Source organism: Onychomys torridus, chromosome X (assembly GCF_903995425.1).
Source record: "Onychomys torridus chromosome X, mOncTor1.1, whole genome shotgun sequence".
Classification (NCBI taxonomy): domain Eukaryota; kingdom Metazoa; phylum Chordata; class Mammalia; order Rodentia; family Cricetidae; genus Onychomys; species Onychomys torridus.
Window position 1 is genome coordinate 122,186,160 of NC_050466.1, and position 22,520 is coordinate 122,208,679.

A 22,520-nucleotide genomic window follows, 5' to 3' on the forward strand; every position below is an offset into this window, starting at 1 on the left:
GGCTTATATTACTGTCCTACTAAGCTATTCGCTATGCTTCAACCATCTAATCTTCAAAACAGGAACAAAATGGTTACTTGTGGAAATCACTCCTTTAGATGATCATTAAACATCAGAGGCAATGGTAGCATCTGTGTAGTTTGGCTTATGGAATATTTCATATCATTTATCACACTAACTATCTTTTAATCCTCTAAATTGAAAGGAAGATAAAGAAAAATATTTTTACATTACTAGCATAGAAATCTAACCTCAAAGGAGTTACTTGATTTATCCAGGAACATAACTTATAAATAGAAAACCTAGGGCACAAGTCTTGATTTTCAACCACTAAATTTTTTGATCCTCCCAATATACTTTATTGTCTCCACAAGATAATAACTAGAGTTATCTGACATGTTAATAAGCTGATACACATGGTGTGGCTGGTATGACTGAACTCTACTTCTTATGAACAGAGAATTACTTTTTTCCACATAGGACACCTGAAATATTGATCCAGAATTTCAGTATCAGAATCTAGCAACTGTCATGAGATGGGGCTGAGAACCATTAAGGAATCTGTCTTCCCAGCAATTTAAGATTCTCTTTTCATTCTTTCCAAAAAGTACTCACCTTTAACTGGCAGCCCACCTTCTCAAAGGCCTTGATAAGGCGGTTGTTATGATACATCATTACTCCAAACTGGTTATGATATTTGCAAGAGAATCCAAATGTGATTTTCACCTGCTTATTCTGAGAAGAAAATCATTAAGGAGACATACACCAGAGGCTTCAGGAGGCAGATAAGTATTATAGAAAAGAAAAAAACAACAACAAACATTGGGTTGGGGACTTAGCTCAGTGGTAGAGCAAGTGCAAGGCCCTGGGTTCGATCCTCAGCTTAAAAAAAAAAATCAAATGTCACTGCATATGAATGAATAAACTTTCTAGAAGACATTTAAAAGCGCAAGCAATCTCATGCTCTTCTCTCTGTCTCTGTCTCTCTCTGTCTCTATCTCTCTTGGTTTTTTGAGACAGGGTTTCTCTCTGTAGCTTTGAGCCTTTCCTGGAACTCACTTTGTAGCCCAGGCTGGCCTTGAACTCACAGAGATCCGCCTGCCTCTGCCTCCCGAGTGCTGGGATTAAAGGTGTGCACCACCACTGCTTGCTCTACTTTTCTGGTTGCCACAATGTGAGCTAGCTACTCTGCTCCACCATGTCTTTCTTACACAATGGACCAAATCTCTGAAAGCATGAACTAAAATAAATCTTTCTTTCATTAGTTTTCTTATTATCTGTCACAGAAATTAAAAATAAATACTTACACAGTCTCTGTAAACAAGAGGCTACCTGCATCAATACCATATGATAAATGGGTCAGGTACAATGGGAAACATGATACAATTGGTAAACCTAGTGCTCTAATATTTGACCAGAACATACAAAGTTTTGGGCTCTAAGAACTCAAGACAAACTTCAAACGAGACCTTATTCCAAAACAAAAACAAAACAAAAAAAGAAATAAGACAAAACTTTCCCAAATCAATAAAAATTCTCACACCATAAAATTGACATTTAAAAATAGTGATTGTCAATATTTTGTGTTGTACACCTTTTAAAATTGTAAGTTTTGCGCTGAGGGTACTTTGTGGGAGGAAATGCATGAAATTTGTATGCAGAGCACAGAGAGGAGTAAAGTGTTTTGTTTGTTTGTTTGTTTGTTTGTTTGTTTGTTTTATGACAGAGGAACAAATAAATCAGTATCAATGACCTTGTTCTGCAGTCTGTTTGGAGTTTTATTTTAGCCATGCCAACAGTGACTCTGTTTAACTAGAATTATAGTATGAGAAGATAACTGGATTAATAGGAATGGGGCTGAGATAAATATAGAATACATTCTCTGAAGTTGGCCTGATGGAAATCCACAACAGTAAGAAGCCAAACTTAGGAAAGGGACACATGGTAAAACAAAAGTTGGAAAACTTGCAGTTAGAGGGCCTCTGCTAAATGTGCAGTACTACGATCCTAGCCTACATAAGGTGAAGTAGAAACAGTTTTCTCACTAGCTAGCTCTGACTCTAAGTTGGGCTTTAAAAGCAAATTTCCTAGTAGAGAAGGTATGTGTTTCCAAAAAGTTTATTTTAAATGAGCAATTTCTAATTGTGGCAGTAAGAAAAAAAAAGATGAAGTAAAAAAAAATGTCTTTTGATTTTAAAAATGCAGAGAATATGTCTATAGAGCCAAGAGTTGTATTTCTGGTTACTAGAAAATAAAAAAGCAAGTTTTCATAAATACTTGAGTTCTCAGTCTTCTGAAGACTAATTATTTTTCCCCAAAATGCCACCGATGGAGATGGTTAATTAGCATAGTTCATCTCAAGACTGTCCCTAGTTTCTGAAATCCACTTACAGTGCAATGAGGTGTAGAAAATGAGCAAGTGCTCTTCTAGGTGGTTGTAATTGTGCAAAGTTCCCAGGAAATCCACGTTGAGCTTATTAGTGATTCATCTCCTCCTAGAAATACCTTTCATTTCCACTCACTAATCCATATCCAAGTCTAAATCTGGACCTAGTACAACATAAGCTGTAAGATGAACAACTCCAACTAAAAATTTTTAATCAAATGTAACAGGAATATCCATGGATGAGATTCTCAAATCTGGCTGCTCATTGGCATACACTGAGGATTTAAAAACTAATATCTCCAATAAAAAAGATTTCAAAGCCAGGTGTAGCAGCATATAATTGTAATCTTAGCACTCAGGAGGCTGAAGCAGGAGGATCACCTCAAGTTCAAGGCTAGCCTGTGCTACACAATGCATTTCTGGCCAGTATGGAATACTGTGAGAGGTCCTGTCTCAAAATAAATAAATAAGTAAAACAATAATAGATTTTAAAATTGACTGAGCCAGTCTTCAAAATCACATGACTCTTATTTAATAGTCTGCAGTCAGTTTCTGATCAAACCAGTGCACCGACACTTAAAAAAATTCTTCCTTCAAGGGTAGTGTTTCAGCACCCAATTTTGGATGTTTTAGCACACAATTTTGAATTGGAATAAGGCAGGGTTTGGACTGTGGACCAATAGAGAGATTTACTCCCGAATGAAGAAGTCAGCTGCATGTAAGGATACCGTGGAGGGAGATTTATATATATCATGTTCCACATCAGCAAGGCTCTTAGCAATCATCTGGGTAGTCACCTTCTTTTGCCGCAGAAAAATCTTCATCCGGGGCTTCATATATAGAACACTACAAAATGCCTACAGATTCATGAATGGAAAATTGTTATGCATATTGCCAATTCTACAGATATCTCTCCCAAACATCACTAGCCACCTGAGCCTAGGCTTGGCCAATATTTGGCTCAGTTTCTATACTTTTTCACAATACGTTAACTGCCAGTTTGAGAGGAAGTGGCTATAATAACTAAACTGCTTCAGTGTAGATGGTGAACATGAATCCCAGCAGAGTATCATTTCTGCACGCCTGCACTTCAGTTCTGTTATACAATGTTTTCAGGTGATAGAAAATTGTACTTCCCACTGTTGAAGGACTATTTATTCTTACTCACTCGTAAGGAATACTCTGTTTCTGGTAGCTCGGAGGTAACACCACTGATGTCTTTTTCTTCAGCATCAAAGTCTGATACCAGGATATCATATTGATCTGTATCAAAGTCCAGCTCAGACTTTCCATCTTTGTTTCTAAGTATAAGAGACAAGCACCAATTTAAGAACTGGCTCCAGTGAGCATGTGGGGGGTGGGGGGTGCATTAGGAACCAAACAGAAATGAAATATAATATAATCAGGTGTATGCTGCTTCCCCTGTCTACCACTCCAAAGGCACTATGAACTATGAAATCTGAGGATCACACAACATCTAAGTTGTTCCTATTCTAAATCAATCTACCCTGTTTCATAGTGTTGGTGATGCCAGGTTCATAAGGAAAGAAAAGAAGGAATGTGAAATATCTGTGATCTGATGAGTCGAATGGATGTCAGCTACCCTCTAAGCAAGATCTTTTTTTTTTTTTATTTTGGTTTTTTGAGACAGGGTTTCTCTGTGTAGCTTTGTGCCTTTCCTGGATCTCATTCTGTAGACCAGGCTGGCCTCGAACTCACAAAGATCCACCTGGGATTAAAGGCGTGCGCCACCACCACCTGGCTCAAAGCAAGATCTTAAATATCAGTTTTGTGGGTGCTGCTGAAGATGTCACTAAATATCACTTTTTCCAAATAAATGAACATGTTAATCCAAATCAATTTCTGCTGACTTCAGCAGCAGGATATGAACTAATAAGTTACCAGGATTTCCCCAGATGTAGTTTTACGTCTTTTCCCCACTAAGGCATGGTCTCAATATGTATCCCAAACTGACCTAGAACTTACTATATAGACCAGGCTGGACTCAAACTCAGAGAAATCCACCTACCTCGTCTTCTGAAGTGCTGTGATTAAAGTCATGCACCATACACAGACACACTCAGACACACTACTACTACTACTACTACTACTACTACTACTACTACTACTACTACTACAGAACATCATCTATATTCTAGTCCTCTGAAATATGGAATTATGGTATCCATATAATAACACTGGTATCCCTTTCATACAGACCTTTCTTATTTTCAGTCTTTCTTGACTACTCAGCTTTCGAAATACTTGAAAGGCTACTTCCCTTCAAGACCATAGACAACCTCACCATTCAATATCATGGGAGAAAACATAAAGGATCACCTTTGTTCCTGGGGAAAAATCCTTAAATTTGTTTTAAAAGATGAGTTACAGATACAATCTTTGTATTAGAACAACAGTTTTCAAAAGTTATTATGTGGAACAGTAGTCCCTAGATATTCTTAAATAAGAAAAAGAGGAATAAAAGTTGTGTGAGCAAATAAAATTGAGAAACGCATAGCATGTAGAGAGCCACCTCAAGCTCTAATGTTAACCTCCTTCACACTCCAAGCTACATTGAAAACTTACCTCATTCTCAAAGCTGGCCAGTGGTCATTGTGGCAAGCAGCATGTATAAAGCCCACACCACAGTAAAAGTGTAGCCTGGATTTTTCGTGATAACTGTGATTCTTAGTATCCTAGCCTACTCTAGTTCAAACACTCTGAAAGAGGTCCCTATCTTGCCTGCCCCTCACCTTCGCCATCCAAAAAAAAATGCCTGGAAAAAACATTTTTTAAAAACTGGGATACAGTAATGCTGTATCACTCTATTAAATATTAGCATGTCAATGTGTCTGAAAAGTCTTTCAACAAAGCAATATAATAGGCTTTAAGGCAGCTTTATTCAACATTATTTGACCACTCAAGCTTTAAAGTATAGCTGAGAAACAATGCACAAAGGAAAAAGTGTGTTAAATATGTGTAAATCATTGAAAATAACACAGCAAAACAGTCCTTGGTTATACAAATTATATCATTAAGGTTTTCCCAATAGGGCATATGATTCCCCCTTACTTTTTATTTTTAGTTATAATTACAGTGTCTGTATAAACCAGTATTCTTTTAATATATATACTTCACCCAGCTAATTTAGCAAAGTGCTTGATATATAGAAAAAAAATGAACATATTTGTAACTGCTCTATTAAACAGATAAGTAATCATTCAATGGTATCTGAAAAGTTTTTAGAGTTTAGAGTTTCTTTTTTTTGTTTGTTTGCTTTTTTTTTTTTGTTTTGTTTTTCGAGACAGGGTTTCTCTGTGTAGCTTTGTGCCTTTTCCTGGAACTCATTTGGTAGCCCAGGCTGGCCTCAAACTCACAGAGATCCGCCTGGCTCTGCCTCCCAAATGCTGGGATTAAAGGAGTGCGCCACCAACGCCCGGCTTAGAGTTTCTTTAACACACTCTTAAATGTATTCTATTTGCCATGCTAAAATTAAAAGATGCATCATAGACTTTCTCTTGATTGTTGCATTAGCTTTAAAGTTATGATCTTAATACAACTTCATTATAGTTAAAACTGATCTGCTCCAAAGATTTTGTCTATTCCAAGCTACTCTGAAAGTATGACTACAGAATTTCTTATTTTTAAACTATCATGTGTATTTCACTATAATTTTTCTTATTAATTCATTTTAATTGGCCAATGCATAAAATATCCATCATCTGCCAAACTTAAAACAATGTCAATGTCCTACAGCCTCAGGCTTTGCATATTTTCACCTTATATATACACCATCTTATCAATGAGAACCACTATTTCAATAGAATCAAGGACTTTACAGAGAGGTAACTTTCTCTGTATTTATCCAATCTAATCTAGAAAAGAGTATCAAAATTCACTTTGTCATACGATGTTGACTTATTGTAATCTAACACCCCTGGGATACTATACCTGCGGACATTCCAAATGAGAACACGGGTGCCTTTTTTCCCTGGGATAGCATCAAACTGAGATAGCAGGTCTTTTTCACTGTTGAAAATTGAATAGTTCAAGATGGCCTCTAGGCTCGGCAAAGAATCTTCAGTAACAATCATTTTTTGTAAAAATCGTTCAGTCAAAGAAAATTAGCATCTTATGAGGATGGTACCAAGAAGTAAAAGTCATAATGAAACTGGATGGGTCACAAAAAAGGACATGAAAAAAAGGAGGATTAGCTGAGAAGAGGAAGAGGACCAGTGGGAGGAGTCAAGAGAGGGTGGGGTAAATATAATCCAACACATTATATACATAAGAATGTGACAATGAGAAACATTATTATACAGTTAGGTAAATTAATAAGTACTATAAAAAGAGTGGCTTTGGGGTTACATGTAGACACAAAATCTACATGCAAAGGATGGGCATTACTGCTACAGAAAAAAAGCAATTGGAAAGTTGAGAAAGGCTATTTATTCAAACATCAAAGTCAGTTATACTTGCAGAATGCAGTTGCAAAGATGCAATGTTAACAAAGAAATTATACCATTAAAAAAAGGTCAAAGGCCAAAATGTTTAACTATCTGGAAGCAGTTAAGTTCAGGTACATACAATGAACCATTCTGCTAGCAGATCAACTGGTAAATAGGACATTTCTAGGAGCATAAACACAAATGCAATTAGCCTTTATGGGGCAAAGGCCCTGAGAACTTTACCACAGAACAGTGTCTAGCAAAAAGATAATTTTATTTTATTTTTTTGTTTTTTTTCCCCAGAGCTGAGGACCAAACCCAGGGCCTTGCGCTTGCTAGGCAAGCGCTCTACCACTGAGCTAAATCCCCAACCCCAAGATAATTTTATAAATCAAACTGTAACAGTGAGAATTTGAACACAGAAAAAAATGTAAATGTCTGCTAATGGTCCACTATTTAAAAAAATATTTAATAGAGGGACATTTCAGTTACTTTTGAGATGTTTGAATACCTCCTTATATAGAAAAACTTATTTGAAATATAAAATATCAAGTAACAGCTGGATTTGACCTGAAGAAGAGGTTCCGCAAAAGTAGTCAGACTAATATTTAATCAATTACTCTCCATTTCTAGGAAGGATATTGGTTTGCTGGCTGAACGGGACAATTGGGACAATGACTGCCTGGGCCTGGATACACTCCAGGTAGGTCTGTGACAGAAGTCCAACAGCGAGAGTATTCCCATTCTTGGTGAAGACAAGAGCATCTTTTCCTAGCCGCATGGAACCCGACTTGAAACCATTACCAAAGACCCCGATGGGATACTGGCTCTTCTTTATTACTTTATCTGTAAAGCCAAAGCTGAAATCACAGAAGGAAAAAAAAATGAGCAATGTAAAAAGCACCCTAAAATAGTTAGCAGGGAGAATGGTTAGATTACACATGCAGAATAGCAACAAGTTCTGTTTTCATTCTTTTTGGCCCTTCCAGGCAAAACATAGGAAATTACGATTGGGCTATGAGACCAATTTTCCAGTGTGGCTTGTGTGTACTTAAATATTAAATGGTTCTATATGCCAGAGTCACTTTGTAAATGAAATGCTCCTACTGGCTAACATAACAGCAGGAGCCAGGGAAGGCCTTGCACAGCTGCCTTTCTTGTTTAGATAAATCAGCCCTGACTGCTATGAGTTGGAGCTATACGAAAAGAGTTGTTACCTGGAGAGGGTCGTAAAAGTACCAGTGGTGCTAAGTGAGGTACTTGGACTAAACACCTTCTCATCTGGCCACATCATCCTCTCAAAACCTCAAAGAGATCATTTATCTTGACAATGACTACTCCCCACCCAAAGGCTAACCCTCGTCATTCTAAGGCTCTCTTCCATCTGCTGGGACAGTTCACTGGAGTGCTGCCAAGGGATAAAAATAGGTAGTTCTGCCTGTGGGTATCTGCAAACAGCTGCAGCATAAAGTCTCTCTTGTTCTATTAAAGGCCTCTCACTGAGTCACCTCAGCAAACTCTGCAGCCTCTTGTCGTCAGCTTATTCTGGGTCAAAATCCTTCCCTTTCTTATGTTTTCCATTTAGGTACTCAGATACACATCCAAATAACAGAATATCATGGGACGCCTACAAAATGATCTCCTTCTTGTATCCTCCACCACATATAACACTAATTTTAAGGGTTGTTTATCTCCAGATTGCCCGATTTCACAACGATGTATACTGCCATTACTTAAACATGTACTGAAGCCCAATGAGTTGTGTATTATGCTAAGCACTGGAGACAAAAATGTTAACACAACTGATATGATTCTTGTCCTCAAACTGATCGCTGACAGCATTTCATGTATTACAGATTAGCTGCTTCTCCAGTGTCAGTGAAAGAGACACTGTCTCCACATGGCACATCTAAGCAGGTTGGTTCTGGCCTTACACTTTCCAGTGGGAAGAGGATTCAAACTACCTAGTTTCCATTTCTAGAAGACTGTGGTTTTGTTTACTACCCAATAAAAGGGACCAGTTTTCAATTTTCCCTTATAGGATGTTATGTAACAATGTACTGATGTTCCCTAGGTCTCTGTGCATCCTACCAATAAATCTAATGTGAGATGAAAACAATTTTCAGGGAAGTAGTCCTCTGAAAAGAGAACACTGAGTTGGCGTCATGTTTGGGCCTTAATGATTCCAGGAAGTAAGGCTTACAAGCTGATAAGATTCTGATATTTCCATCCCTCTCATAGAAGAGCTGGCTGGAAAAGACATGATCATTAGGAAGATAAAGTTACAGCCTATGTAAAATCCACCCATTATAAAGTAATATTCGATCTTTAATTTTAAACTGACTCTAGGATTCACTCACTCTGAGAACCGGAGTGTACTGTGCCTTATCTGAACTCCAGATCTAAAGACATGACTAAATTTCAGGGCTCTTCATAAACAGGCCTTTTATCTGCCACATGAAATGAATTGGTATGGTCATTTGGATTTATTTTTTTCTAATATCACAAAACTTTCAACTGAATAGTCAAGGGAAAGTGGTACAACAGGCAAACTGTCAATCTCTTCTTTCCAGTCCCGTCTATCATCTGTCACTCTTTCCCCTCCATGTGTATAGATCCTTGTATTAGCTACCATAAGGAGATGGGGTGCTATAAGGTTGAAAAGAAACAGGACAGGCAAAACTGGGATGGAAAAGGATAAAAGGAAGCAGAAGAGAAATGGAAGCTCTAGACTTTGTTCTATTACTAACTCTTCCATGAGCTCTAGTTTGCCATGTTAAGTATTCTATTTAACTGCAAATACCTAGTACAAGAGTGCTCAGCATACTTTATAACAGAAACATGCAAGTTTATATATAGCTTTCCATAGCTCAAATGATTTCAGAAGAGCTATCTTGGCTTAGGTGGTTCATCTTCACTAAGCCAATCTTGTTCTAGCCTCTCCTGTAACAAATACCATTATTTATACACCAAAGGGTCTTGCAGACTGGCACTCCTGATGGACTACAAGAACGCAGCCATTTCCTCTTGAATACCCTTAAGATGTCAGGAATCTAGATTCTGGAGAGAGACGTTTAAATTGGGTTGCAGACCAATGAAACATACCTTAACAAAACTCCAGGGAAATGCATGAGTAGGCATTTGTGTGTTTATTTCCTACATGTAGTGGTGGTGTAGTATGTACTCTAAGTGGCTGAAAGACTGACAAGCAGGCTGTTACTCTCTGGCTGGCTGCTGTCTTGGAGCAGACCTACTATGCTACATGATTCTGAGCAGAGGCAGGAAAGGCCTTCAATCTGTGGCTTTGTGCTTCTTTTTAATCCTTGTCCTTTAGAAAGAGGCTTTCCACCTTGCTGGGAAAGGCTGCTGAATGGTATATACTGATTCACATACTATCCAAAAAGCTCAAAAGGATAGAACAGTAGGCCTTTAAAAAAAACTGAATGAAAGATTTTCTTTGATTTAGTTTTGTTCATCCCCTTGAGGTGCTGGGGAGTAAACACAAGGCTTTCACATGCCAGGCAAGTGCTTAGAGGAACTACCTATTCAGAGCATACTTTCCTTTTTTAGTTTAATTTTCATGGGTTTCTGTGTTTATGAAAGAAACTGCTCCTTCAGTTACACACCCTAGTTTATCAGCCTGAAAACAGGAAGAGTAACATAGTGAGTCACAAAAACAGGCACAGGATACCAATAAATGTCATAGGTCAAACAGAATGGCTATAGGCTTAATACTTTCGCATACTTTGCCCAACAACTTCTAGTATTTTTTCCAAATACAAAATAAATATGTCACAAAATGAAAAATAGAAAAAATACTTTACACAGTAGTAATATTTAAAACTACCTCTAAAGTTTAGAGTGTTTCTTTTTCTTCTTCAAAAATTGGAGTGGGCTAGGGCTATAGAGACCAGATAGAACAGTACTTGCTGGTCGTGTACAAGGCATTGCTAGAAAAACAATTGTGGGAAGCCTTGGGTTGTATGAATTAGACTAAATGATCTCCTTTAAATCAATGATCTCTTTTAGCTAATTCACGTTTATTTTGGAAGTTAATCACAAGTAAAATCCAGTATACACACTGTATTACATACTCATTAACACAGTTTTTTAAAATTAAGTTTTAAATATAAAAAACAAATATGCCCAGCAGTAGTGGCACATGCCTTTAATCCCAGCACTTGGGAGGCAGAGGCAGGCAGATCTCTGTGAGTTCAAGGCCAGCCTGGACTACAAAGTGAGTTCCAGGAAAGGCGCAAAGCTACACATAGAAACCCTGTCTCGAAAAACCAAAAAACAAAGATGCTCTGTGAAAATCAGTGGGAAATGTATTTTGTGTGACAAGAAAAAAGATGCTATGGTTATAGAAGTTTCTGCCTATTTGGCTTCTTTGGGAAGGGCCCGAATTTTGAATGGATGACACTGATCCTTCATATTTTGCTTCAAATGTTTCAGTAGAGAAAGGCATTTTCACCAAGACTGAAGGCCTGAGTTCAATCCCCAAAACACGTGACGGAAGGAGAGAGCCAATTACTGAAAGCTGTCTTCTGAATTCCACACACAGGCGCCTGCCCCCCCACCCCCACCCCCTCACACCCCCCCCCCGACACACACACACATAAATGTTATTTCTTTGTGTAGTTTTTAAAAAATTCATAAGCTAGACTAAATTTCTTCTGTCAAATGTTCTCAAAGAAATTGCACTCTTCTTTCTTACCACTTACCTCTGAGTGGATGAGCCTACTTACCCTTAGCAGTAGCCAACTTCTCTTTTTCGCTATACTGTCAACACTTTTAGAGCAATGATCATATCCTTCTAGATTACCACTGGCTTCAGATTCATTCATTCATTCATTCATTCATTCATTCATTCATACATCCATTCATTTGGTAAGAATTTACTGAATGAATGAAACTTGTGGGTTTTTGTTTTGTTTTGTTTTGTTTTTGTTTTTGTTTTTGTTTTTTGTAGCTGAGGACTGAACCCAGGGCCTTGCGCTTGCTAGGCACTAGTAAGCGCTCTATCACTGAGCTAAATCCCCAACCTGTTGTGATTATTCTTAAAAAAGATTTTATTGATTTTTATTTTATATAAATAGGTGTTTTACCTGCATGCATGTCTGCATATCACATGCATACAGTGCCCACAGAGGCAAGAGGGTGTCAGGTCCACTAGAACTGGAGTTAAAAAACAGTTGTGAGCCACCATGTGGGTGCTGGGAATTGAACCCAAGACCTCTGGAAGAGCAGCCAGTGCTCTTAAACACTGAGCCATCTCTTGGGGCCCCGAAATTATTTTCAAATCATTCTCTTCTTCCCTTCTTTCTTACATCTATCTCAACTTTCACATAAATAGTTGCACAGAATGAAATGAAAGGTGTTTATGTTTGCTGGACCTACTGTTTGATGCCCATGTAACTGGGATAAGGTGTTGTGGGAGAAGTCAGTAAGGTAATCAGCAGGAGCTAGGGAGGTGACTCAGTGAGTAAGCTGCTTGATGTGTGAGCAAGAGGACCTGAGTTTGGGTCTCCAGCACCCACATGAAATCCTATACTGGGCAGAGCATGCCTGTAACCCCATCATCGAGGAGGTGGAAACAGGGATATGTGGGGATTGCTGGCAAGCTAGTCTAGCTGAAGGTAAACCCCAGGTTTAACGAGAGACCCTGTTTGGGACAAAAAGGTAGAGAGTAATTGAGGAAGACATCTAACATCAACTTCTAGCTTTCACACATGGACATGCATGTGCACACAGATACACAAAATACAAAAACATGTACATACACATAAAGACATACAGAAACAGGTGACCAGCAATTTTAGAGAAGTGTTGTAATACAGAATTAGACATAACTATTATAATTCTATCCTATCTAAATTGTCTTCTTTTTAGTATGTATTATTAATGTCAGAGAATAAAACTGATGCTGCGGATCAGGGAATCAAACCAACTCTCTAGCTCACCACATACTGGATATATATTCTAGAGCTTTCCCTGAGTTTTTGTATGCTCTGTTTTGTTTTGGCAAAGCTTCATGGCCCAGACAATCCTAGAACTCTAAATAACCCTAGCTTTTTCTCCCAAGTGCTCAGATCACAGTGCCATACCTGGCACTCAGATATTCTTCTAACTAAGAGAGACTAAGCAGCTAAGGCTGGAGAGGTAGCTCACTGGTTAAGCACACCAGCTGTTCTTCCAAAGGACCTAGGTTCAATTCCCAGCACACATATGGCAGCTCATAGCTTTCTGTAGGTCCTGCTCCAGGGTATCTAAGACATATACATGTAGGCAAAACATGCATACACATAAAACAAAGTATTATTTTTTTAAAAAAGAAAGACTAAAGTAAAAGATATACAGACTTTTGGGTAGTAAAACACAACCACTTACGTTGACCAAATTTCATTTGTTTCTTTGAAGGAACAAAGGGAGTTCCCTATAAACAGCTACTAATTCAGAAAACTTTCCAATAAAACTACAACACAATGAATTTGTTTTCCGTTTTTAGGATCCCGAGCCCTTTCCCTTCTCGGCAGCACTGCCCCATTGTTACCCACATTTTACATGCTCTAGTTCAGGAAGCACATGGAGAGTTAACAACCACATCTTGCTCAAAAGGAAAAAAAGAAGGAAAGGGTTGAAGAAACACCCAGCTTGCACCAAGTGATATGGGAAGACAATAAAGCACAAACATTCTCAAGCACAAACGTTTAAAAATGATTAAATGAACTCGCTATGGCAGTAAGGATTTATCTTCAGCTCCACTAGTTAGAAAATATGCCCTCTTAACCCCACAGTTCTACAGTTCTACCTTCTGAAATTGTCTGCAAATGTCTTCTAGTTACCTTTCACAGGGTTTCTTTATGCTCAGGCACCTTCACAGTTCTAACCTATGAGTCATCCCAACTCCAGGACTTGTGACTTAAGGAATTTAGGTGAGTTAAGAACTGGAGAAGGTAGCAGATAGATGAAGAAATTCAGGTTTTTATTTAGACCATTTTCTCTTCTTGACCTGCCATTCCCTACTCCCTACCCTTTCTTACCTTGTTAAATTTGACCCATCCTTTACATTCCAATGTGAACAGCATTCTAACTAGGAGACTTTTACAGACCTCTGAGGTCGGACTGGGCTCTGCTGTGTACTTACCCCATGCATCTCATGCTTTCCTATTTTTATGTGTAGAGTATTTTATTATGGTTACTTGCTTTAATCATCTGAATTGCCAGCTAGATTCTAAGTTCCACGGAGGCAGAAATACTGTCTGTTTCACAATCACTTGTGACTATCTTGACACTAAGATATGCTTAATAAATATCCATAGGGTAAACAGAGGCAAGTTAAAACATTACAGACAAGTTATAGAGCCTTAAATAAAGTTTGTGAAGTAAAGATAACAAAATAGAATAAAGATATTTTTACCTGAGCATCCGGTGGAGTTTGTGAGGTGTCATCCCACATCCATCATCAGTAAAGGTCAAACAAGGTTTATTCTTGACTTCCTCGACATCTATAAAAACGGTCCTGGCAGATACATCTGGATCTACAGCATTATCTGCAAAAGGTAGAAATCTGTGATACCAGAAACCCCCCACTTTACAATAATCTATCAAAATCTCCAGTTCAGTACTAACAAACCTAAATTTGTCTTGAATTCCTTCCTATGGATATCCCAGAAGATAAGCAAAGAGGCATTAACAGTGGTGCACTTACTGAGTTATGGAGAACAGCGGGCATGATGGCAGATGGAGCCGTGAAGCTGATTTCTAGGTCTCACATAATGGACGATCCTGCAATCTGACTTTCTCTTTACAAAAGTCAGGGTCTATGGGGAAATGTACTATTTGCAAAGCATTTTGCTTTGATTTGGCTTTCCTACCTCTTGCCTCTCAGCCATTTTACAGCTCATGGACACAGTAAAAGGTGTATAAAGTGAACAAGTTGAAACAGCAATTTGGGTAAAAAAAAAATGAGTATCTTACGCACATTACTTTTTCTTTGTGAAAAAAATTATCTTCTGTTTTTTGATCTCATCTCCATAGCAAGTTCTAGGACAGCAAGAGATACATAGTAGAGAGACTCCGTCTCAACACACACACATACACACATACACACACACACACACACACACACACACACACACACACACACAGAGAGAGAGAGAGAGAGAGACAGAGAGAGACAGAGACAGAGACAGAGAGACAGAGAGAGGGGGGTAGTTTTGCTATCCCTGTTTATAGTTATAAAGACCTCAAGGAGTCAGAGGTTAAAATTCAAACATTTAATTGTCTGCTTAAATCCCAGCGATGGCAGCAAGCCTGTTTAGAGAGAAATAGTGATTCTGCTGCTTATCTGTGTTAAATGTGAGGCTGTCTAGTGCTTGAAATGGAGAACTGAATTAATGTAGAAAACCGCATAGAAATTTCCATGGTTCCTCCTGAAGTACATCTTCACAAACAGCTATATTCAAACTTAACCATAGTAAATGTGACATGTCCTCCATGATAGAGAGTACCACTATCTGAAAGGCCACATCTATTACCATAGGCACCAGTTTACATAATCATTAACTGACGTGGATTACTAGTCTCATTAGGGTTCACTAGCCCTGTTAGAAGCACATTCTATTCAAATGTTGGATAGTACTTTTGTTTGGATATGGTTTGTCCCCTAAAGGCTTATTGCTGGAAACTCTGTCTCTGATGTGGTAAAGAGATTGCAGAACCTTTTAAGAAGCAAAGTCTAGTACAAGATAATTAGGTCACCAAAGATGCTACCTTGGAAGGGACTGACACTGTTACATCTGAAAGGATTGAATTAGTTTGCACTAAAATGGGTTGTTTCAATCCAAGGCCACCCTGTGTGTTTGGCTCCTTCTGTACATGTCCAGCTCTGTTTTGACTTCTCTGGTACATTATGATGCCTTGTGATGCAGCTAGGGGGCCCTTTCAGGGATGCTGGCATGATGCCATTTGAACATTCCAGGCACCAGAATCATGATTCAAATAAATTTCTTTATTTACCATGCATTTATGCTTGGGAAATGGACTCATACAGCTAAGTACCTAAATCATTTCAATTTCTACTAGTTTTTTTTTTTAATCAACAGAGACCTTCCTTTCTATATATCCTTCCTTTTCTTTCTGACATTCTATATGGCTTTACAGATACCATATAGGTAGGCTGAGACAGCCACGTGGCGTCCTGATCACATACTTGTGTCAATACTGTTGATAAAATCATGTCATTTCTCCATTGAGAACATCTATTACAATCAAAACAAGTATTACACTTACTCAAAGTACACATTTTTTTTTACAATATAGTTATCAGTATCAGTTACAACCATGTGGAATGTCTGCCAAATAAAATGAGACACAGATTAATTTCAAGTGACACAACAGTGTTGCCAGTCATTGATAAAACTGTCACTGGCTGCAATCTGAAAAAAATCTGGGCAGCTCCAGAAAGGGTTGAGGTCTACTATAGTCAATCTATAAAATCCAAGTAGGACCTAAGCCCCATATAAATGTGGCAATAGTACTGGGGCTACATTTGAGCAGAAGTTACAGGCTGGTAAGCAAAGGTAGCATTAACAGAAATGTAGTTCTTTACTTTGTAAGAGGCAGGGTTTTTTTTCTCCCTTAATCAGAAGGACCTAGCATTTTACATCTGTCAGCATTCAGGAAATTTTACTTGGCATGCAGACTCTTATCAGTCACTCCTGCTGGTAGACAGCCAAAGCCATTGAGACCAATACAACTTGTCAACCAGCTGGATAGCATTTATACATGGAAAATGATGAATATCAGGGGCTTTTTTCTAATACTTTATGGACCTTCACAATTCAAACACACAATACACACTGACTCCAATTATACACATATATACTGGGACATGAAATGTGTCAGTTTATGGGCTTCTAACAAAATCATTTCTATTTTTCTCTCTAATGAAAGTTTAGGCCACACTTGACTAGGTTGTTTTTATTTGTTTGTTTTATAGGAGTGTACCAAAGAATCTGAAGAGAGGCAGCTCATGAGTTACATAGTGGCTGTCTGGAGCAGTCAGACATGAGCTGAGGGTTCGTGAAGGACAGAGAATATGGGGCCCAAGAGAGGTCAGAGTCAGATGGAGCATCAGGGAAATTGAGATCAGTGGACATGGACTAGCAAACAGAGCTTTGCACTTACTTTCTGGTTCCATGTGGCCTTTCATGAGGCCACAACAACTGCAAGCATAGCAACATCATCAACCCATGGATGAACCTACACGGTGCTAACAAGACAAGCAGTTTCAACCCTACCCCTTGTTGTTCAGCTCTGTAAGAATAGGCCAACATGTAGAATATCCTATCACATCTCAGGGAATTGGTCTTTGAGCGCATTCCAGCCCATTTAGACCATGAACAGATTCAAGAGAACCCTTCCTCCTTTACCTAGTAGCTAGGTGAGAGCTGTCCTATCTTCATTTGTCTAGTTTGGATTCACAATTCCAAACATTAACAGTCTTAACTCTCCTGTCTTGGTTTGTGCCATCCCTCAGTGAGAGGGTCCTAGCTCCACCTTGCCTTTGGCTACCAAGTTACCAAGAACATGAGAATCCTTATAGCCTAAGCTGTTTCACACTCACCCTCTACATGATTCCTTGTATTTTTTTTTCCTGAGACAGGGTTTCTCTGTGAAACAGTCCTGGCTGTCCTGGAACTCACTCTATAGACCAGGCTGGCCTCGAACACACAAAGATCTGCTTGGCTCTGACTCCTGAGTGCTGGGATTAAAGGTGTGTGCCACCACTGCCCGGCTGATTCCTTGTCTTTTAAAACAAGTTCTGTACCTCTGTGCCTGAAGACACATATCAGAACCTGGCAGTGGCAGTGGCAGAGAAGGAGGAGCCTAACAAATCTGTCAGTGACAAGAGAGATAAAGAATGGGAGACTGCTTTGAAATAGTATTTCATAAGCCTCCTATCTGTTCCTGCTCCAATATGTAGATAGATGTCTGCATAGGCTATAGCACTACAAGGCAATTTACAAGTATAAAAGTAAGGCCATCATTTTTGGTCACAATGCTATTCTTACACACACACTCACACACACACACACACACACACACACACACACACACACACACACAGAGAGAGAGAGAGAGAGAGAGAGAGAGAGAGAGTTTCTACATTCAAATGGCAACTATGAGTGGAGTTGGAGCTCAGTGGAATACTTACATGGCAGGTGTGAAACCGTGAGTTTGATTCCTATTTAAAAAGTCATTTTTATGGGGCTGAAGAGATGGCTCAATGGTTAAGATCAATTGCTGCTCTTGCAGAGGATCCTGGCTTGGTTCCCAGTACCCACACGACAGTTCACAAGTGTCTACAATTCCAGTTCCAGGGGATCTGACACTCTCCTAGCCTCTTTGGGCACCGTCCTCATGCATGTGGTACATTTACATACATGGTAAAACACTCACCCACATAAAAAACAAAACTTTTTTTAAAGCTTTTTTTTTTTTTTTGATTTTTTGAGACAGGGATTCTCTGTAGCTTTGGAGCCTGTCCTGGACTAGCTCTGTAGACCAGGCTGGCCTCGAACTCACAGAGATCCGCCTGCCTCTGCCTCCCGAGTGCAGGGATTACAGGCGTGCGCCATGACCGCCTAGCTAAAGCTATTTTTAACCCATCTCTCTTTCTGCTCTATATGCCCTCAGGTTCTGTTACATCTTGCTTTTTCGCATAGTAATTTGTCTTAGCGAACAGGGTCTATTCCCTGTCCTCTGTGTTATTTCAAAAGCTTCCTAACAACCTTTAAAACCCACATCTCTCTTCTCCAACCCCATTCCTGTAAGATCAACCACCCTGAAGCAGAGCTCTAACCATGAAATCTCCTTGTCAGGCCAGCAGGTCAAATGTCAAGCCTCCCAGTCACATCCTGGTTCCAGCTCACCTTTCCAACCTCATTTCCTACTTGGAATTTGAAGTCAAATGACCCGTGTTTGCGCCTTGAATCAGCCACTTACTAGACCTCTGACCTTAGAAAGGTACCAAACCTCTGTTTACTCATCTTTGAAAGAAAAAAATACTACTCATTTCCAAGGATAAAGCAACAAGAATATTTTTGAAAGCGCTTTATAAATTCTTTAAAAGTGTATAGTTTCAACTGTTTGTAAACTCCATGCTCTAATTAAATTTAAGGACCTATAAGATAGTCTTCATGCTTTTGTTCATCTACTTGTTCCTTGTGAGTAGAATGTCCCCCCACTCACCATAGCCACATCTCAACCCTTCAAATCTCTGCTCAAATGTCCCCCCTCCTCCACAAAGCCTTTTCTGACCCCTCTGTTCCTGATAAACTTCAGTCACCCCTCTTCTGTCTGTACTCCTACAGTGCTCATGTACATCTCTGCTCATGCATCACTTTCTACATGGTTGTTACAGAAACTGTAAACCTTTTCCCATGTTCTGTCATACCTATTAATAATGTGGATCTGGATTATAGCCATTTTCTACCTATCTTGGTGACTTTGTACATAATGGGCATTTAATACATACATGTTTATCAAATGAGTGATCCCCTAAAACTTAATTCAGAAGTAAAGAAAACCGTTGAGGGAAAGCTAAAATGGAAGTTTTGGATTACCAGTTAACACTCTGATGTTCCTTTTCCCTATTAATATTTGTGACTTGGTTTTTTTAAAAAAAAATCTTTGTATATGTATGTATATCATATACACATATTGGAATTTCTGATAGTAATCTTAGGCCAAGTCTATTTTTCTAATGTAATGCTTTAAAAAAGCATATAGTGAGTTGGGTGTAGTGGCACATGATTATAATCCTAGCTTTAGAAGGCAGACACAGACAGACCTCCGTGTCCTGATCCACACAGCAAATTTCAGGTTATCTTGGCTACATAGTGAGACCCTGTCTCAAAAAAACCAAAACGAAAGAAAAAACAAAAGAAAATCATATAAAGTCATTGATGTAGCTTAGTGGCAGAGCACTTGCTTAGCATTCATGAGGCTCTGGGTTCAATTCCTATCATCACCAAAAAAAAAAAAAAAAAAAAAAAAAAAAAAAAAAAAAAGACAAATCATGTATTTCAAAATTAAATTACAAATTGAAAATGCTGTCGTTTTCTCTCCTTTGTCTTTTTCAAATAAGCTACACGCACATAGATCTCATTCCACTATTCGAAGGTTCACTGTAGACATACTGAAAACCCTAAAAGATAGAGAGTCGCCTCAGCCTGGAAATCCAAACTTTATCAATGCCACTTTCCTCCTGAACTTTCTAGATTGCAATCAGTAACCTACTATATAACATTTTGGGTTATAGGCAAACTAATCATCAAAATTCTCCATCACCTTCCAAATAACTCTTCTGGCTCTTCCCGTCGCTCATCGACATCATTACAAAAACAAGTCTCACGGCATGGCCACAGCGATGGCTTACGTACCCACTGGGGTTCATTCCTGTAGCTTTGAAGCCATTTTCAAGATTTTTGTTCTGTGCTAACTAGCCCCATAAATCTGTCTCCCTTTTGGGGTTTTTTTGAAATATTTATAATGTGCTTGCTTTGTGTGCTGCTGAATTTTGGGCAGAACTGCTTTACTTCTTTGCTTTATGAACAGAACGTTACTGCAGAAGCTGATGCAGTGAGCTCCGAGGAATCAACTGAAAATGCTTTTTAAGCAAGCACCGGTGCACCCAGAGGTTAAGTCCTTAAGTCCTCCGGATTCATTCCAGCGGTGTGAGGGCGCTCGTGGACTACGGACCCAGCCCTCTGCAGTCTCAGGGAGCCAAATGCACTCGTGTCATCATCTCTTAAGAGATGTCCCATCATTCCTAGACTTTGTCTCTAAAGTTAAAAGAAGTCGTTTCCAGATCTTTCCAACGACTCTACACGGTCCTCTGCACGGTTCCTTTGCCAGCTTGGGGCCCTCTGTCGGCCGCCAGCCGCCGTCGAACCCAACCGCCTCGGGGCCCGATATTTTTATGCATTGCTTTTTGATTATTAACTAAGAATCCTAAAGTGACTGGAACATCACGAACCAGACAGAACAACGGCTCAGGATTCCTACCAAAGTCTTCATACACACCTCGCTTCCTAGGTTTTCCGGGCGAGATCTAGTCCTGTCCCCCCCCCCCCCCCCCCCCCCGCCTCCCGCCCCAACCACCAGCACCAGCAGGAGAGAACACGGTGGCCGAGGCCCCCCAGGCCACCCCGGGCAGACCCGCCCCACGCGCCTCGTGCATTCCTCTCGCGTCCACCGCACCACGCTGGCACCGCTACCCCGGGCTTGCGACCCGCGGCCCCGGGCCGCCCTCGCCACTCACCTAGCAGCTCCGCGATGGCACTGAAGGGTCGCGTGTGACTGCTGGAGTTGCTCTGGAGGTAGCGGGGGCTCATCTGGGGGCGAGAGAAGGTCCCGTCCCGTGTGAGGCCTCGGCCCGCCGGGCCCATCCCGCGCGCCCCCCGCAGCCCGGGGACCCGCGCACGCTCGCGGGAGTCCGTCCCCTCGGGGGCCCCCCAGACCTACCGTGCTCAGGCGGATCCCGAAGGCCTGCGGGACGCTGCCCGGCCGGGCCAGACCGCCGCCCGGCGTGCCGGGGCCCGCAGGGGCCCCTCGGTACAGGAGCATTTTTTTGGCCGCCAGGATACTGGTTTGCCGATGCCGGACCCTTCGGCCGGCTGTCCCGCACTAGACCGAGCTGTCCCCTGACTCGCAGCTGGCGGTGGCCGTCCTGGACTGGCCCTCCCTGGTTCCCACTCGCAGCTGGCAGAGGCGGGGCGCGCTGCAGCCACCTGTCCTCAGCGGGAGGGGTAAAGCCGGAGAAGCCCAGCGTCTGCCCCGCCTTGTCAGCACCTCTCCTGACCCACAGACTGCCGGGGCTGCCCCACGGCCGTACAGAAATATGGCGATCTCCTGACAGACGCTCCTCCATCCCCGCCCCTAATTAATTCTTGGCGTTTGCCATAGGCCAGACGGCCGAGCGGGAAAAGCGCGAGGGGAGGGGGGCGGATGGCGGTGCGTGGGGAGGGGCGGGAATGTGGCAAGAGGAGGGAGAGCGTGCATGGGATTTCTGGAGTCCCACTTAGGCTGCATGACTAACAGGCAGGATAAGACAAGTCTTTCAAGTTTGAAGGACTGCAGTTTCTCTATCTGGGAAGATAGCAGACCAGAGCCAAGGGAAATCATTCCAAAAGCTGCTTCGAAAGTGTATGGAAGCACCCGGAACTTTCTAGAATGCAATTGGCAAACTGCCTACCAATCCTTCAAGCATGCAGGGTGATTTTTATAAAAGGAGAAACTGAATTTACTTACTGCAAAATAGGGGATTGATTAAGTTATAGAATACATAAATTAATATACAATTTTGTGTGTTTGCACACTTGTGGTTGCCCAGTGAGCACACCACTTATGTTTTAAGGCCAGACACTGAAATCTGGTGTCTCTGTGGCTGGGGTTACAAGGGCACACTACCATACTCATGCTTGCAAACACTTTACTCACTGAGCCATCACCCAAGCCCCCATGTAACCGGGATTTTTTATTTTAAAAGGTTTTGTTACTGCACTTAATTACTTCGTGTGTGTGTGCGCATGTCAAGATGAGCGCACAATATTCAGGAGTAGGTTTTCACCTTCCACCATGTCATGTGGCTTTAGGGATCAAAATCAGGTTGTTAG

At 40.5% G+C, this 22,520-nt stretch overlaps 1 protein-coding gene across 2 annotated transcripts in view; it reads right to left on the bottom strand.

The window, feature by feature from the left end:
* The window catches only part of Morc4 (MORC family CW-type zinc finger 4), a 54,666-nt gene extending 32,918 nt beyond the window's left edge, over nucleotides 1–21,748 (bottom strand). For both annotated transcript variants that reach the window (XM_036175346.1, XM_036175347.1), the window contains exons 1-8: nucleotides 21,370–21,748; nucleotides 21,167–21,239; nucleotides 14,255–14,387; nucleotides 7,477–7,694; nucleotides 6,338–6,485; nucleotides 3,555–3,687; nucleotides 3,115–3,243; nucleotides 616–735 (exon numbers count right to left, since the gene is read on the bottom strand). In XM_036175346.1, the coding sequence (XP_036031239.1) occupies nucleotides 616–735; nucleotides 3,115–3,243; nucleotides 3,555–3,687; nucleotides 6,338–6,485; nucleotides 7,477–7,694; nucleotides 14,255–14,387; nucleotides 21,167–21,239; nucleotides 21,370–21,471 (1,056 nt within the window). In that variant the 5' untranslated portion in view covers nucleotides 21,472–21,748. The remainder of the gene's footprint in view (nucleotides 1–615; nucleotides 736–3,114; nucleotides 3,244–3,554; nucleotides 3,688–6,337; nucleotides 6,486–7,476; nucleotides 7,695–14,254; nucleotides 14,388–21,166; nucleotides 21,240–21,369) is intronic.
* Between the last annotated feature and the right edge of the window lie 772 nt (nucleotides 21,749–22,520).